General features: G+C 37.9%; 1 protein-coding gene across 2 annotated transcripts in view; it reads left to right on the top strand.

The window, feature by feature from the left end:
• Positions 1-15978, top strand: part of GABRB3 (gamma-aminobutyric acid type A receptor subunit beta3) — a 197736-nt gene that overhangs the window by 165139 nt on the left and 16619 nt on the right. For both annotated transcript variants that reach the window (XM_050894733.1, XM_050902687.1), the window contains 3 exons: positions 1818-2038; positions 7713-7795; positions 8883-9020. In XM_050894733.1, coding sequence (XP_050750690.1) covers positions 1818-2038; positions 7713-7795; positions 8883-9020 — 442 coding nt within the window. The remainder of the gene's footprint in view (positions 1-1817; positions 2039-7712; positions 7796-8882; positions 9021-15978) is intronic.

The following is a 15978-nucleotide window of genomic DNA, read 5'->3' as shown; positions in this document are numbered from 1 at the left end:
TCGTTCACCGATGAGCAGGGACCATCAGTCCCACCGAAGAAAGCTTCTGACGAAAAGGTCGGAGCACGTTCTCCTGAGCAGTCATGTTGGATTTGAGTTTTGAGGAATGAGCTTCCTTCCAGGCAGTTCCACACGGGCTCCTTTCTCCCATCACTGGCCCCTTTTGTTTTCAAAGGTCTCCTATTAGTTTCCTAAAATGGGAACAGCTTGTCCTTGATATCTATAATGATTTATTTTTCTAAGCAATTAAATTTGATTTCTTAAAGCTATAGCAGCTCCCTCATTAAAGAGAATGAATCACTGCATAAAAAATGCAGAGGCTCTGAGTGTGAAAGGCGTGCTCAAGTTTCATTTGATTTCAAGGAAAGGCTGTAGGGCTTGAGGGAAGCAGGGCAGGATCAGTGCCTGAAATTGAGTTGTCTCCACATGAAACCCATTACAAGAATGGACCATTCCCAACAGCCGTACTTAGAAAGCCTGAGCATCCTTTTCCCAAACAAGCAGCAAGCCTGAGGGGTTTTGCATCACCAGCTTGTAGAACCAGATGCAAATGCAGGTATCCTGTGGCTTGCACACCTGCTGCTAAATATTTAAATATGTTTGGAGATCACATAAATTCTCAGTGTTTTGTAAAGAGTTTCATGAAGAGTTTTATCATTTAGAGCACTTCTGTAATTTGAAAATGAGAGTCTTAATGGCCTGTACTTACAGTCTCATTTTTTTCATTGTTAAATACGGCAGTATTATCATACCTAAACCCAATGTTTTCTTTAATTGTAAACATTCATTTCCATATATAAGAATGTATTATTTTCAGATGTTCACCTTTTTTATTTCATGCATAAAATTAGGCTTTCTAAAAATGAAAATGTCCTTCCGCACTTTGAAAGTTATGAGGGAAAGAAAAGACAAAGGATTTTCTTTTCTAACAGGAAATTTTGCTATTTCATGTGATTTTTTTTTTTTTCTTCAATTTTCTGGCGCTTAACTTTAAAATGTTCCCAGACATTTTTTTTGTTTTTTTAATACCATGAAGCTAATGAATAAGGCTTATTGTCTAAGGCTTTCAAAGTGTTTCAATATAGTGTTACAACATGACCAAGTCAGGTTAGCAAATTCTGAAAGGGAATAAAGACTTTTAAAATGGATGTTTTAGGCTTCTGTATCCATCTTTAGGCTTTTATGTTAGTGATCACAGCTCATAGCAGACACCATGAACCTTAATTGACAAAATTATGAAAACCAAACATTGACATTAGTGGGGCTTTACTACAATTTACTGTTCTTCTAAGTACTGATGTAGCCTGTTGATGAGAAAATCTTTATGTCACTGCAAGATGCAGTCTCACACAAAGGCACATGTATAAACAACATCTTAGCAGCTTATTTTTCAGACAGAAATTTGCATACTGCTTCAAAATACTTTGAATGTTTTTCCATTCACCTATCGTTTTTAAAAATGGGGAAGATGGCAGTATTTACCTATTATCTCGTTTATCATTCCACAAACATCATAATTTCTGGTAGTTGTCAGGGGAACTACATGAAAGAAAAGGAGGAGCAGGACAAAAGATACCAATACTAGCTGAATATCTTAAGACTTGAAATGCTGCCTTAGACTAGAGTGGTACTTGAATTATTAGAATTATTTAGTAAGTGATAGGAATATTTAATGTTTTTATTAAGCTTTTTTTAAAAAAAATATTTAAATTTGAATTAAACCAACAGCAAAATAAGCTAGTGACAGGGAAAAAAATTATTGTTCTAGTTACACCAAGTATGATTGACTGTTGGGCTTCTCTTTTTTTCCTCACCAGGATTACACTTTGACTATGTATTTTCAACAGTACTGGAGAGATAAGAGGCTAGCTTACGCTGGCATACCTCTCAACCTCACGCTTGATAACCGAGTGGCAGATCAACTCTGGGTGCCTGACACTTACTTCCTAAATGACAAGAAATCATTTGTGCATGGCGTTACCGTGAAGAATCGAATGATTCGCCTTCACCCAGACGGAACGGTGCTTTACGGCCTCAGGTGTGTGCTTCCATGATGAAGACTTCATCACTGTCATTATGTATTATTGATATTTGCTTCCTGGTACAAGGTTATTACAAACATTGGGTAGCATATTATGTAACCTTCCCTGTAACTCTGAAAGATGCCTGTAGAAAATAAATGACACACTCAATGTTTCTTAGTTTTGCCAGAAGCGCCTTCAGTCAGGTTTTATCTGTTTCTGTAGTCACCATATCTGGAAAGCCCACTGGCTATAGGAAGCAGAAAGGCACGCATTAATTGCAAACCTGAAAATGTCCAAAATATAGGCGGTAAGATTGAATGTGGGTGCTTATGTTGTCTCTTGATGTGTCTGTAGTTGATAAAGAAAAAGCCACAAGCAGCCCTGGTTGAATGGAGTCAGCCACAGCTAAGACCATGACTATGGGTACCTTCAGTGATTTCTTCAAGCAGGAATCAGGACTGCAATGTGTTATATTTCAAACCAGAGGTACAAAGTGACCTTACATTATCCTACTTTCTACCTATTTTAGGCTTGACCTGTGTTTTCTTTGTTTTCTGTCACAGCTTTTATGGTTAGGAATGCCGAAAAATCGTTCCCTTAATAAACTTAACTACACTAGCAAAAGTCTTAATGGAAGACTCAATAGTAGCAAACAGTTGCTGTGTTTGGAGAGGTTACTCTGTTTGCTCCAGTGCTTTAAACTGTACCAGCAAAACAAGTCTTTGCCAGTGGAAGCTCCATTTCCATCATCAGAAGTTTCTTGTCTTTTTAAGCATAGGTAATACTCAAGATTGCTGCACATAAGCAGTGCAGGATAAAGAGTCCCTAGTATAAAGATGAATGAGATCAGAAAAGTGGTGCAGATAGATTATATGTCTAGTATCATTATTTTACCTGCTTTTGTTTTTTATCAACAGTTGAACATTTTACCTGACTTAGGTCTTGGCCCCTCACCTCTTTAACTCCTATTACATATCATGTATAGGCTATAATTGGATGAATCTTTCTAGACAAAATAAAAATAGATTCAAGCTTATTATGAAACTTTAAAGAAGCTTAGGATGTTCAGGAAATATTGTCTCTATAATTAACTGTTTGTAGCAAAAGGAGGCTTTCATCTCACATGCTATTGACCCAGTATGGAACACTGCAGGTTTAGGATTCTTTCCACAAGTAGTTAAATGTCAAAAAATGATGCAAGATACTTTTGTTTCCTTTATCTCAAGAACCATCCCCACAAGCAATGTAATAAAAAAGTGATGGAGATTGGAACTCTTGTGATCATAATAATGTATAGAAGTCTTTCTGTCACACTCTAAAAACATTTGGAGTCATTCAGATGAGGATTATCTGTCATAAAATAGTGTATTTGAATAAGTTAGCTTCCTCTTCTGCAAAACATAAATGTCCATCAGCAGACTGCATTTCACTTGATAGTGTTTGCGTAGCAGGGATTTCACCAGTGGCTCATGTGTGGCGTAGTTCTTTCCATTCCCTTTCCTCTGAAAGCACAGAATATCCGGGGTCAGATATCCATGGTGTGAAGCAGCTGAGTTACTTAGTGAAGGATAACTGTCTGAAATTAAATCTTGGCAAAATACAAGACATTGTGATCAGAAGGAAGAAAATACCTGAGCCTTAGCTCCATCGATTTAAAGAGTTGCGCTTTGTGTTGCTTTACCGCTAGCCTATCTTCTTGTGTGGTGGCTGCAGAGCATCCTGATGGCATTGGCCTCAAGCCGCAGTCTGGAGGCAATGATTCATCCTGTGGGCTGAGACCAGAACCTGGAGTTTCATGTGCCACAAAACACAGGGTCACTGAGAATAATAGGGGAAATTTTGGAGGGTTACAACCGATTATAGAATATCCATAGAGCAAAGCAGTTCCTCAAAAAATATATGACAAAAGTGATCCCGAGGCCACACTGGCTCTGTGTCCTCTTCTGAACACTGTAGAATGTATTATAGTTTTGAAACACTTGACCTTCAGTTATCCAAGGTTTCTCTCTACTTCAGAGAAAGCAGTTTACTACTGCAGCAAAAGTCTACGAGAGTGGGGGAATGGGACAGTAGCTTTTTGAAGTTCAACCCATTTCTGGGGATTTTTTTTGTCTGGGCACGATACTGACTTTGTTCCACGTTGTTCAGAACAATATACAAGATGTATGATGATACAACAGCTTTTTTTCATAATAGACCAAAAAAGAAATAATGACATTATAGACTGGGGATCAAAAGTAGAGTCTTTCTGACTGCTTGCTTGTGTGTTTGCCATATATAGACCTCTTGTTCTCAGGCAGTACAATGCTAAATGTTATAAATAAATAGAGTGGAGGAATATATGTATTTTATCTGAAAGGATTCACCTAGTTATCACCTGTATATGAAACATGATGGATGTTTGCAAGGTGAAAAGGTTAGTTGTAATCGGTCAGACAAGGCAATCGCACTTATTTCTGTGCGATTCATCTATTCTTTGGACGAATGTATTTCTGTATCAGGATGAAACAAGGATCAAATTAGCCATCAGGACTGTGACCTAGTCCCATAAGAAGTATTTATATTGCTTAGACTGATTTATGTTGTAAACTTTTGGGGGACAGAGAATATCCTTCTGTCAGTCATTTGCGCAGCACCTCCCAGCACATCACAGGTGGGGTTCCTATGCAATATAGCAGTATAATCAAAGGCAATCAGCCCGGTAATAAAGTAGCAGAGAAGGATAAGAGAATCTATATCCAGAGGAAAGATAACTGGAGTAGGGAATTCTAAACAATTAAAAATATTTCCTTTGTGTATTGCTTTCACCCAAAATGTACGTGTATCTGTGTACCGCTTTATCTTTGTCTGGCTCATAATTGTTTCTCTGTCACTGCTGTGATGATCAGTTCTTGAAACCTTATTGTCCTGCTGTGTCAGGCAGCATCCCATCCCATAAAAAATAAACCTGCTCTTCTTGAGAGAGTGCACAAGCCCGAGCAATTAATATTTGCTTTTGGTGAGCATTTGTGCAAGTTAAATTTGGTTGCTTGAACATTCATTCAGGAGGGACCTCTGAGCACTCAACTTACTTTGAGTAAGTGGGGTAAATCTGTTTCTATCTAAATCTAGCTGTATCTTCTTTTCTAGTGGATATTTATGAAATTAAAAAACATACATTTTGCTGTAGTGTAAAAAGTTACCTGAGCAAGAATGTGCAGTTTCTGGTACTGGAACTTGTGACACAGAACCACTACAGTATGTGAACAGGCCAAAATAAAAATACATTCCTTAAAAAGTCATAAGGCAATTAGTAAGTTGAATGCAAGTTTGCCAGCTGCATAATTGTTAATAATTCTGTCAAATTAATCATTTGTAAGTACATGTGTTCTGTATGGCTGGCATTTAAAGCTAGTTATACAACATAATGGTTAAGATCCTGGTACCACACTCCCTCTTGTATCAACTTAGCTCATGTGGATTCTGCTGGAGGATCTTAAATGAGACCTAGGTCAGTGTAGGGGAATGTACTAAAGCATGGGATAGAAACCTCATAGCAGCAACGCCCAAGTGTGCCTGCTTGTTTTACTTTGAGCACAGTTGTCAGTTGACTCGGGATCAAGATCATTTGATTGCACAATCAGTATGGCTTTGTAAAGCTGATCGCTGCTAAGACCTTGTTCATCAATGATCGCAGATTTAAGAATAAGTTTTCTCCTCTAAGACTCTATGCTAGTCCTAGTTTTATGTGCTTAGCTAGAGCTGCTAGTAGTCATAATATTGAGGAGACATTCATCTCCGTAATTAATAGCCCTGTGTCTAGCACCTTGCTTGAGGGTCCAGAAGGGCACTTGCAAATGTTGATTGCAGAGAAGACGTCCCCCTAAACTACAGAGCAGCTGAGAAGTTGCTGTTTGTAAACTATTCTAGCCCACTGGGACATGTGTTAACAGAGGAACCAGAGCATCTCCCAGCAGGCAGCTGGATGAAGGTTGACCTAAGTATCCTTCTGTGATACAATACTTGGTACCTGAAAGCCTGTAGGACTAACATAAGGGTATTCAGAGGACACTCAGAGTGAACAGCAGTGGCAGAGACATGATCATGCCATAGATAAGGCTGAGAAGGACAAAGATCAGCTGTGTGCCTGTCTCACTGGCTACTGGTAGGAACACAAGTGAGAAGATATGCTGAGTGACAGATCCTTGAGCTTTTTCATCTCCTAGCTCATCCATTGCCTTTGTGCTCATACAACTGTCTCTCCCTGTGCAAAGAAATGATAATATTTTCTTGCAAAAGCACCTTCTCAGTCAGAGAACGGTGACCTCTGTTGTCCTATGAGATAGTTGTAATGGTCTTAGTCCCTTCCTTTGGATATTGTGTGTTTATCCATCTGAAATAACCTGTATGCTAAGGATAAGCATTCTTTCCTTCCTTTTCTGGGAGATTGGATAGGGCATTCATAATAACAACATGGGGTTTTTTTAGTGTGAAAGAGGTGAAGAAAGGCACCTAACTACTTTTCTCCTCTTGAAATGTTGCCCCTGAATTTTAAAGTCGTTTACCAGGTTAGAAGACTCTAATTTCAGAAGGTTAAGGGATTAAAGAGAAAGCTTCAAAGCAGAGAAAACACATGAACAAAACCTTAGCATTGAGGGTTCCAGCTTTTAGAGGTACATTTGAGGCATTTCCCCTCTTGTATTATTAGCATAAATTATCACCAGAATATTGTTTGTTTAGGAACTAACTGTGTACAAGGTCCATCTCTTGTTTATATCAGAAAAGGATCAGTAAGGAATGGACCTAGTCAGGCTCAGAAGATAATTTAAATGTGAGATTTATATGAAGCCATTATAAAGAAAATGATGCATAATAATGTACATAATCTTGATGAAGGCTGTGATTCAGCAAAACACTGAAATACACTGAAGATTAATCGTGAGCATATGGTTATATCTGTCTAAAAGTTAGTACAAATATATAAATCCATTAATTTAAAAATAAAGTGCCAGTGCTGCGTGAAGCTGTTCATACAGTTGTTTTGGTTGTGCATGTGTATTGTTGACACTCCTGATATACAAGAGCTTGATGAAAAACACAGATTCATCAATAGTGAAATGTTTTGCAAATTCATCCTTAGTGTGCTAAATTGCCTGCATTGGAGATAGAGAAGCAAAAATATATTGTTATTTGGGGAGAAAGTTTAAAATTCAATACAGCGCTTCATTACAAAATCCTCTTAAACTAGAGAAGTATATTCAACTTTGAAACAAGGCATTTTGCTGGACTTAAAACATTTTTTCAACATTTCAGGTTTTTTCTGGAGCTGCCACAAAACCAAGGAATCAGTTATTCACACAGCTCTAATCATTTTGACGTTTGTAGCAGACTTTTTTCGCTTCACATTTTCTGATATAAAGTCATATTTTTTAATCTCAGCAAATGTTTCTGTAATATTTGCATATGCGGATAGGTCCATTCAACCCCAAAGGGACTGGTTGCATAAGGGTAAGTCACAGTGAGTTGTTCCATTGCAGTCAGGGTAGCTGCTGTTGTATTAAGCTGCTGCTCAATGTAAAACTATGGACCAGATTCTCAATTATTGTAAGCTATTCTTCAGAGAGTCCTCATTTTGAAAAACAAACAACAACAACAACAAAACTTGGATTACTGGCTGTACAGTAATTCTACTTGATGTTTGTGTTTCAGAATCACAACCACTGCAGCTTGTATGATGGACTTGAGAAGATACCCATTAGATGAACAAAACTGTACTCTGGAAATAGAAAGCTGTATGTACATAAGAAAATGCATTTAAAACCTAGTTCAGATGCGGGGCAGTTTTCCTTTTATAGAACTTAGTAATATTTACACTGGTGTCTATAAACACTATGTGAATCGTGTAATTATCACCCTTTAGATTTTTGTTTATTTGACTTTTTAAAAAAATTTAGGGGGTCCTCCATTTCTAGATGGATGGATACATCCTAGAAAAACAGGTTTAGGACAGAATGAAATCATCATCCAGCCTGACTTGGCAGAGGCAGTGACTGGATGCTTATCTTCAACACAAGAGAAAGAATGTTGATGTTTTAATCAGATTCATTTTCAAGAGAGCAAACTCTGTGACATCATTTTCTTTCAGTATGCTTTATTATGCATGGATGGTCTTGCCACAGGACCCCCCCGGGCTTTCAGATTGGCCCCAGTTATGATTTGCAATTGTGTTCCACACAGAACCAGATTCTGTCTTCCACCTAGTCATGTTCTAGGATTGCAATATTCAGATGTATATTTGCACTTCAAGAGTTCCTGCTCCATTTCTGCTACTGGCTGGAGATTGTGGGCCATATACAGAAAATACTAGTATATATTCTATATTCAAGTGTAGTCCTCCACTACAGAAGCTGATGGAAATGGTGGGACACTTTAGTGTGAGTGGAAAAGATCTGCCCCAATTATGTTTGTCTGTATTCATTGAATAATCCACCTTCTTCTGGTGATTATCAGCATAAATATACACTTGGTTTCAGTGCTAAATGCGTATGATGTCTTAAATCATGCTAATCTGCAATTTTGCCAATTATTGGGTAGCATTTTCTGTCTCATTGGGGCCATTAATCCCTATGTGAATTTTATGAGAGTGATACCAAAACAAAAAAAAAGAAAACAGAGTATTTTGCCTCAAATTCCTGGGCAGACTGTAATGGCATAGCTCTTCAGGGGACCTTCCCACAGGCATACAGAACAAAATACAATACACCACTCCAGCTATTCTGATTCTTTTCATTGTCTCAAATGACAAACTGCGTGTACTGTGTTTGAAGCTACATTTGAGTCTGCTGTTATTTCTGACTTACTCTCCTGCTTTGCCTGCAGATGGCTACACAACCGACGACATAGAGTTCTACTGGAGAGGTGGAGATAATGCAGTCACTGGCGTGGAGAGGATTGAGCTTCCTCAGTTCTCCATCGTGGAATATAGACTGGTGTCAAAGAATGTTGTCTTTGCCACAGGCAAGTATTGTCATTTGCCCATTTAGTGTTTAATTTTTTTGTGTATGACAATTACTGGTTTATTAATCATAATTAATCATTATTAATCATAGCTATATATAGTCCGTGTTGTGTGTTTGGCTAAAGAGATTACTTACTTGATAAAGCCTGGAGGTAGGAGCCCATGAAATATCATTTCTTGTTTATTTTTCTTTTCCTTGTGTGTGTGTGATACTTAACCAGACACCTAAATATCTATGATCTAAATAAATATGAAGTCATTCACCTCTGAATCATGAGTTTAAATGTAGCCTACAGCGTTACTGATCATACTTAGGTATGCTTTGGCATACTAGGTAAAAAAGCCACCGTTTTTATGAACATCTCCCTGCAACTTTTCAGTACATGTTTGTTTTGTTGTTGTATAGTGAATGTAATGTCTTTTATATCTTGATTTGCACTGATGGGTATATAGTACTATATACATAGCCAGTGCTTTTGTCATCATTGTTATGATGCTAAAATTAAATCCCTGGGTTTCCTCCTTGTTTCCTTGAAGATATGATAAAAGTTACCAGTAACTCACAGCATTGGATGTCTTCAGGTGACAAAGCACAACGTTGATTTACATGTTTAATGTTAGACACCAGCATAGGAAAATGTTGTTATGTGTGACAAGACCAAAGCAACACAGAAAGCCATCAGCAAGTGTGGGGACACTATTTGGGACCTCCAGATTTTCAGTGCTCTTCAGACCACAGGAGTGTGCTGTTCTGTCTGTCCCAGTGCACTAGAACAAATGAAGCACAGCTCTATTATGTTTGTAAGCATCACTTCACCCACTCTTTGGACACAGCATCTGTTTCAAAGTACGCAGAAACACAAGTTGTATTTCAGAACAAAATGTAGATATTGCTGGGATTGAAATTAATATGAGGGGGTTTGCCAACTGCTGCTGTTCTTGTTTATCATTGTGAATGGAAGGGTTTTTTTCTATAGAGAAGTAGATACTCTAATCCTATATTCTTCTGTTCTGCAGCTGGTGTCACTTTTGGCAGCCAGGGTTTACCTGCTCCTCCACAGGACTGGATATGATTTTGTAGGATGGCTCTTTTGGACAACAATAAGAATACAGAGAACTTACTTGGGAAGTTTTTATGACAGTCCAAAGCCACCTTTTAGTTCAGTATGGAATATTTCAGTAAAGGCATGATTTAATAATTTAGAGATGAGAGAGATTTGTTAAATTCAGGAAAAAGAGAAATCCAAAGAGCTGTGAGACAAATATGAGAGAGAATGAAAACTAGGAGTAGACATTTATATGACTGGCCAAATTTTCAGAGTCATAACAGTTCTTTCCAAAAAGCTTGTGGAAGGAGTAAAAAAGTCTCATGCTTCAGGGTTTAAGACAGCTTGACATTAGGGAGTAGGATGAGACAGTCACAGAGAACAGATTACTCCATGTTTCTTGTACCATTTTCTGAAGCATAGAATTTTTGTCACTGATGAAGACACAGTACTGAATTTACTATTATTTTGGTACAGGACATTATGAAAATGCTTGATTAATTATAAAATTTTGTGACAAGTATTTCCATGCAGGGAAAACATCAGATTTGTTTCTCAAAACCACATATTTAATTCTAAATCTGAAGCATGCTAATGAATCTAACGAATAAAGTCAGCACGCTCTTTTCAAATTTCTTCTCAAGAACCTGTTTTCTTAAGGTCCTAGTAATTAGGGCCAGTTTCTACATTTTTGTGGAAAATAAGTCAGGCATGCTTTTTTTTTTTGTCTTTGAGGTTATTGAAGGCTCAAGGGAAGATATTAGTTCTTTGAGCGCAATATCTCAGTGAACATTTCAGAGATTTCAGTACTAGTGTGCTTTGATTGTATAAAACTAAAAGAAGACTTCAGAGTCATGCCATAAACAGCTTTTAGAGTAGTTATTTCTCCTATCCTCCATGAGGAACAGTGCTGTATAATCTTGTGTAACTTATGCAAATGGAAAAATCTCTTCCTATAGTTACTACTGAGAAGCAACGGTAAGCATGGGAAAAACCCCACAGATAATGACAGAAAGCTGTGCGGGGCTGCAAGAATATTGGAGGAACTGCACGCATGTTGAACCATAGCATTGGAGTTAAAAATTATCTCGCCAAATTAGCAAAATGGGTCTGAAAAAAAGTATAAAAGTCAGTATGGACAAGTGCAAAATACAACGTCTATACAACTAATTATTCCTATCCAAATTCAGGATAGGGAATACCAGGTTAGGCCAGGGTTCTGTGTGTAGAAATCTAGGGGTTGCTGTTGATCTCAGACTGAACATGAGCCAATAACATCTTTTTGGGAAAAAAACACCAAAACACATCCTATAAGGAGTCTGACTTGCATTGCTAAAGCCTGAGCTGAGTATTTGTGGTCATGGGTAGCACTCTTCGAGACAGTTGTGCAGCAATAGAAGAGGGTCTAGGGAAAATTAGTATGAGTGGAAGTCTAGAAAATGGAATACCTGAGATTACCGGAGAAACAAGTATGATCGTGTAGTTTAAAAAAAGAGAACACTTGGTGGGAATTAAATGAAGTCTTCAAGTGTCTAGAAGGTATCTGCAAAGACATGGGCAATAGCCTGTTCTCTTTGTTCATGATGGAAAGAAGAGAAAGTAGTATTTAAATTGCTATGAAGAAGAAAAACCTGGTTTGACTATCCTTCTAACACCAGCTGAAGGCCATACAGGCTACCATAAGACATCTAAAATGGCACTGGATGCCTATGTGTCAGTAACTGAATTAAGCCCACAATCAAATGATATCAAATCAGTGCTGTCAATGGAGTCTAAAGAGCTATTCAGCTCTTGAACACCTCTATTCTCTCAAGTGAACAGCTCTTAGGACAGTATGCAGTTGCCTAAACATAGGTATCTGGTGTGTCTTGAGATGCTGTAGAGCATCCTGGTTAGCAATTACGCTGCTGTTCTGGAGTGTTACGGTGTTGTGTCCTATGTGACAATCTAGTGCTTCAGTGTTAATTACTTAACTAGTATTAAGTTCTAATCTTCAGTAGCCTAATGCATCTCAAATGGCATTAGACACCTCTGTATAGGCAATTAAATCACACCCTTAGAATCAGCTGGCTGTAACTGTAGATCTCCATGGTTTACAGTGAGAGCTTATGTGCCATCCATGTGTAAATATCTGCACGCAAACATCTGAAATTTAGTGCCTAGACCTGTGAGCTGAATCTGCCTCCTGAATGTTTCTTACCCAGAAATGCCAAGAAACTGAACAGGAATGGGGATATGTAAAACACCACCTAAAAACCTCAAGATGCATAGCAGTCAGAGCTAGATTAGCAACCTGTTGGTGAGAGGAGGGTAGTCTTAAAAGATTTGAAAATTAATTATTTGCTGTATTCTGAAAGATCAATCTGTAAAGTACATTTCCAATTAGCCGAAGAACCTGCCCAGAAGAACAGATTAAAATAAGAATTCTGTAACTGACCAACTCTGTTATCTTGGTTCATACTTGAATAAAACAGCAAGAGACTAATTTAGCCTTGGAGCTAGATCTTTCAGCTTGCTAGCTTTTAATGAAATTGAAACAGAAACAAGTAATTACTTTTTACCAAGTGCCCAGATGTATGAAAGAGGAATATTTTGGGCTCAGTTATTGATTAAGTATTTGTTTTCATGCCTGCATTCTCCATACTGTTGTTAGATTTAAATACTTCAGGCCAAATTCTGTTATTCCTGTACTATTTAAATTAGCCCATAGCCATCAACATGTTATATGAGATGGGAGGAAGGGTAGCAAATCTGATCCCTGAACAGCAACACTGTTCTTTAGGCAAAAAACAAATTTTGATGGAATGTTAACAACTAGAATTTCCTGGTAGTTAATCTCTAAATGTACTGAGCCTTAATTGACAAATCATTATCCAAGCATAATCAGGCAGGTAACAGTGTAATTGTTGAGCTCACCAAGAAATCCATTTTTATTAAATAAGTTACACAAGGTGGTTCCTTCTTAGATAAATAAAGATCTGGGCTTACAATCGTTGTTCCATGCAGGTTAGGACCCATCCTTTTCACTGAGCTTTAGCCATCCAGACAAAGAGGGGGAAATAAGGAACATTCCTTCTTTTAATTCTTTTTTTCCACAGATTCCTGTGGTCAGTTTGCTGGAGGTGAGATATTATAGCAGAGATGGCAGGCTGGAGGTAGGGCCAATAGATCATCTGTGAAGGCATAAAAGCAATACAGGTGAAAGTAATACAAACTTTTGTAGTCTCAGGGAGAGCTACCTAAAGGAGAACTCTGACTGCATGGTATGAAAAAACAAGGCCACCAGTTCATGTTCCGATTTCAACCTGAACTATACAAAGACCAAATGATTCTGAAATTTCCTGAGATCCAGACCTCCCAATAAAATTTGAGCTTGGAAAATCACCACAAAACAGGATGACATTCTGTTTACCTCCATGAACCTGAGCAATCTGTCAACTCCACTAAGTAGCTGTAATGCCAGCAAGACTTTTGGTTAGATTGCCCAGGAGTCACAGACCCTCAAAACCTACCCTGAGACTTGCAGGGCTGGAATTCATCTTGCTCTGATTTAAGGGGAATATGATTTCAATGTCTACATATGAACTAGGTGTCTTAGTTGATGGGAATCTAGTCAATACAGTCAGTGGAGTCTGGAGACAAATTCAGTCTATCAATAGGAGTCTATTTTAGGAGGAGATGGATAATTCTCTAGGTTTCATTTACTAGATTGTCTAGATGAACTGACTCTCCTGTAAATGTAATTGGAACTTAGACACCTAGCTCATGTGTATGCAGTTCAAGCAAGTCGCTTAATCAACTGCTATTTGAAATGTCATAGGGCAGCCTTCTTAGTCACCAGCTACTGATCAAAAAGATGTAGGGGCTATGTCATATCCACCAGCTGCATGCTGGTGTCTGAGATGTCATAGGGCATCTCAAAAGGAACAGTGCACCTTCAGATTTGCAACTGAGTCTCTCTGTTACAGTCCAGCTCCAACTCTAGAGCAGGAAGACAGTCAGCACTGACAGCCCTGGCCCTAGATGTGGTTCTTAGGGTTCTGTCTTCTAGCTTCAGGACAAAGAACCTGGTGCTTGAAACAACTTTATGTTGATGTCTCTGGCCTTGAGACAGTCTGTCTGGAGACTCCACCTTTAAGGCCAGGTCCCACTAGTTTCAATAATTACCTTATCTCATTAGACGGAGCTGGTGATGAGGTAATGAATGATGGTCATGGGTGAAGCATTCAAGATAAATGTCTAAAGTTTGCTCTGTTATACGGTTTCTCAGTTCAGGATTTCATTACTGAACATTACTGACATAAGTGACATATTACTTCTCTACACTGTTGACACATGCCTCCTCCATCCACACCATTTCCCCTGCCTTATCGATAGCAAAGTGCTCTCTTCTTTCTCTGAGGTTCCCCAGTGCATCCAGGGTCTTTGGCACTGGAGCAGCCCAAGAAGAGGCTTTGATTCAGTGATTCAGTTCCACTGAACTTTCTTGAATGAATCCTTCAGACTATTTATCAAAGAATCAGTATTTTATGGGAGATTTTCCAGTCATCACCTCTATCAATGATATTCCACAGACACCCAGACCTGGACAGGACTTTTGGAAAGGAAGAGATTTATAGAGAATCCTTTGCGTGGGTGGTGTATTATATGAAATAATTTTCCTCAACAGAGCTTTATAAAGATTTCTGTCTGATGCATCACTCTTATTGCAGAAAGGTGATCAGGTCTGCTACATTTTTAATGTATTTCATGATGGCAGGATATGCTCCTGTTTTATGTACATAGTCTGCAGACACAAGGCCATAGAAACCGTTTCATAAGAAGCTCAATGAAAAAGTTAAGCTTTGTTACCAAAAAAGCAGGCACAGTTTCAAAGAGGTAATTTGTCTTTTGAAATGAAAAATTGTTCATTGGAAAACAAAGATGTTAAGCAAGCTAAAGTCTAAATGATTCTTTGCGGAAAATTATGTTGACTGCTTTAGACAGCAGAAAACCTTGGTCTGATTCTCATGATGAAATAAATTCTTCTGACTCCACCAATATTCTTCTGTTGGTGAAACTAGAAGGCATTTCATCCTGGAAGAAATTACTACTGATTGAAGTAATCACAGCAACCAAGTACATCTACCAGATATTTCTTTTTCCAGTGATAGTTCTTCTGAGATTGTTTGATAAAACAGTTAAGGATAGTTGCATAAAGGTTGATACTCCCTGGATGCTTCTGCTGCCTGGAAACAGTGTAGCATTTTTTCTGTCATATGACTCGAAGTATACCAAACTATCAGGAATGTGATGAAGAGAACTCTGTGGTTTTCTGTTCTTTCTTTCGCTTTCGCTCTCAGGAAATCCATCATTCTTGTGTATATGGGCAAATGTAATTTCTTATGCTCATGTGCAAACATATGAACATAATTTAAAGGGAAGTTTGTAATTCTTTATTTGTTTCTAGATGTAATCTTTCATATCTTGCGCATATTTGCATTAGAATGGGTGGGATGTGATCTAATATCTAGTTGGGCCCTCAGTATGTTCGGAGATGGTTTTTAGGATGTTGACTATAACTAGAGCTTTTAGATGAGCTATTAGAAGTATCATATCTAAGACTAGTAATGCAAACACTGAAATCATGGAGCTAAGGTTGTGTGAATGACTACCTTTTTCTTGTACAGCTGCACTCAGATTTAATCCTCTTTCCATTTGGTGAAAGAAGTCACAATTTTTTTAACTGAGATTTCTAAATATATAAAATATATTCAGTAAGATGAACACCAATTTTGAAATACACCAATTTGAAGTTAAATAATAAAATATTTTGTTTGAAATATTGACATTGAGGTTATTCATTTTTTCATTATTTGCTCCAATTGTAGTAATTCATGACTCCTATATATATACTGTATATATGTACACA

Source organism: Gymnogyps californianus, chromosome 1 (genome assembly GCF_018139145.2).
Source record: "Gymnogyps californianus isolate 813 chromosome 1, ASM1813914v2, whole genome shotgun sequence".
NCBI lineage: Eukaryota > Metazoa > Chordata > Aves > Accipitriformes > Cathartidae > Gymnogyps > Gymnogyps californianus.
This window is presented reverse-complemented; position numbering and strand designations above follow the sequence as displayed.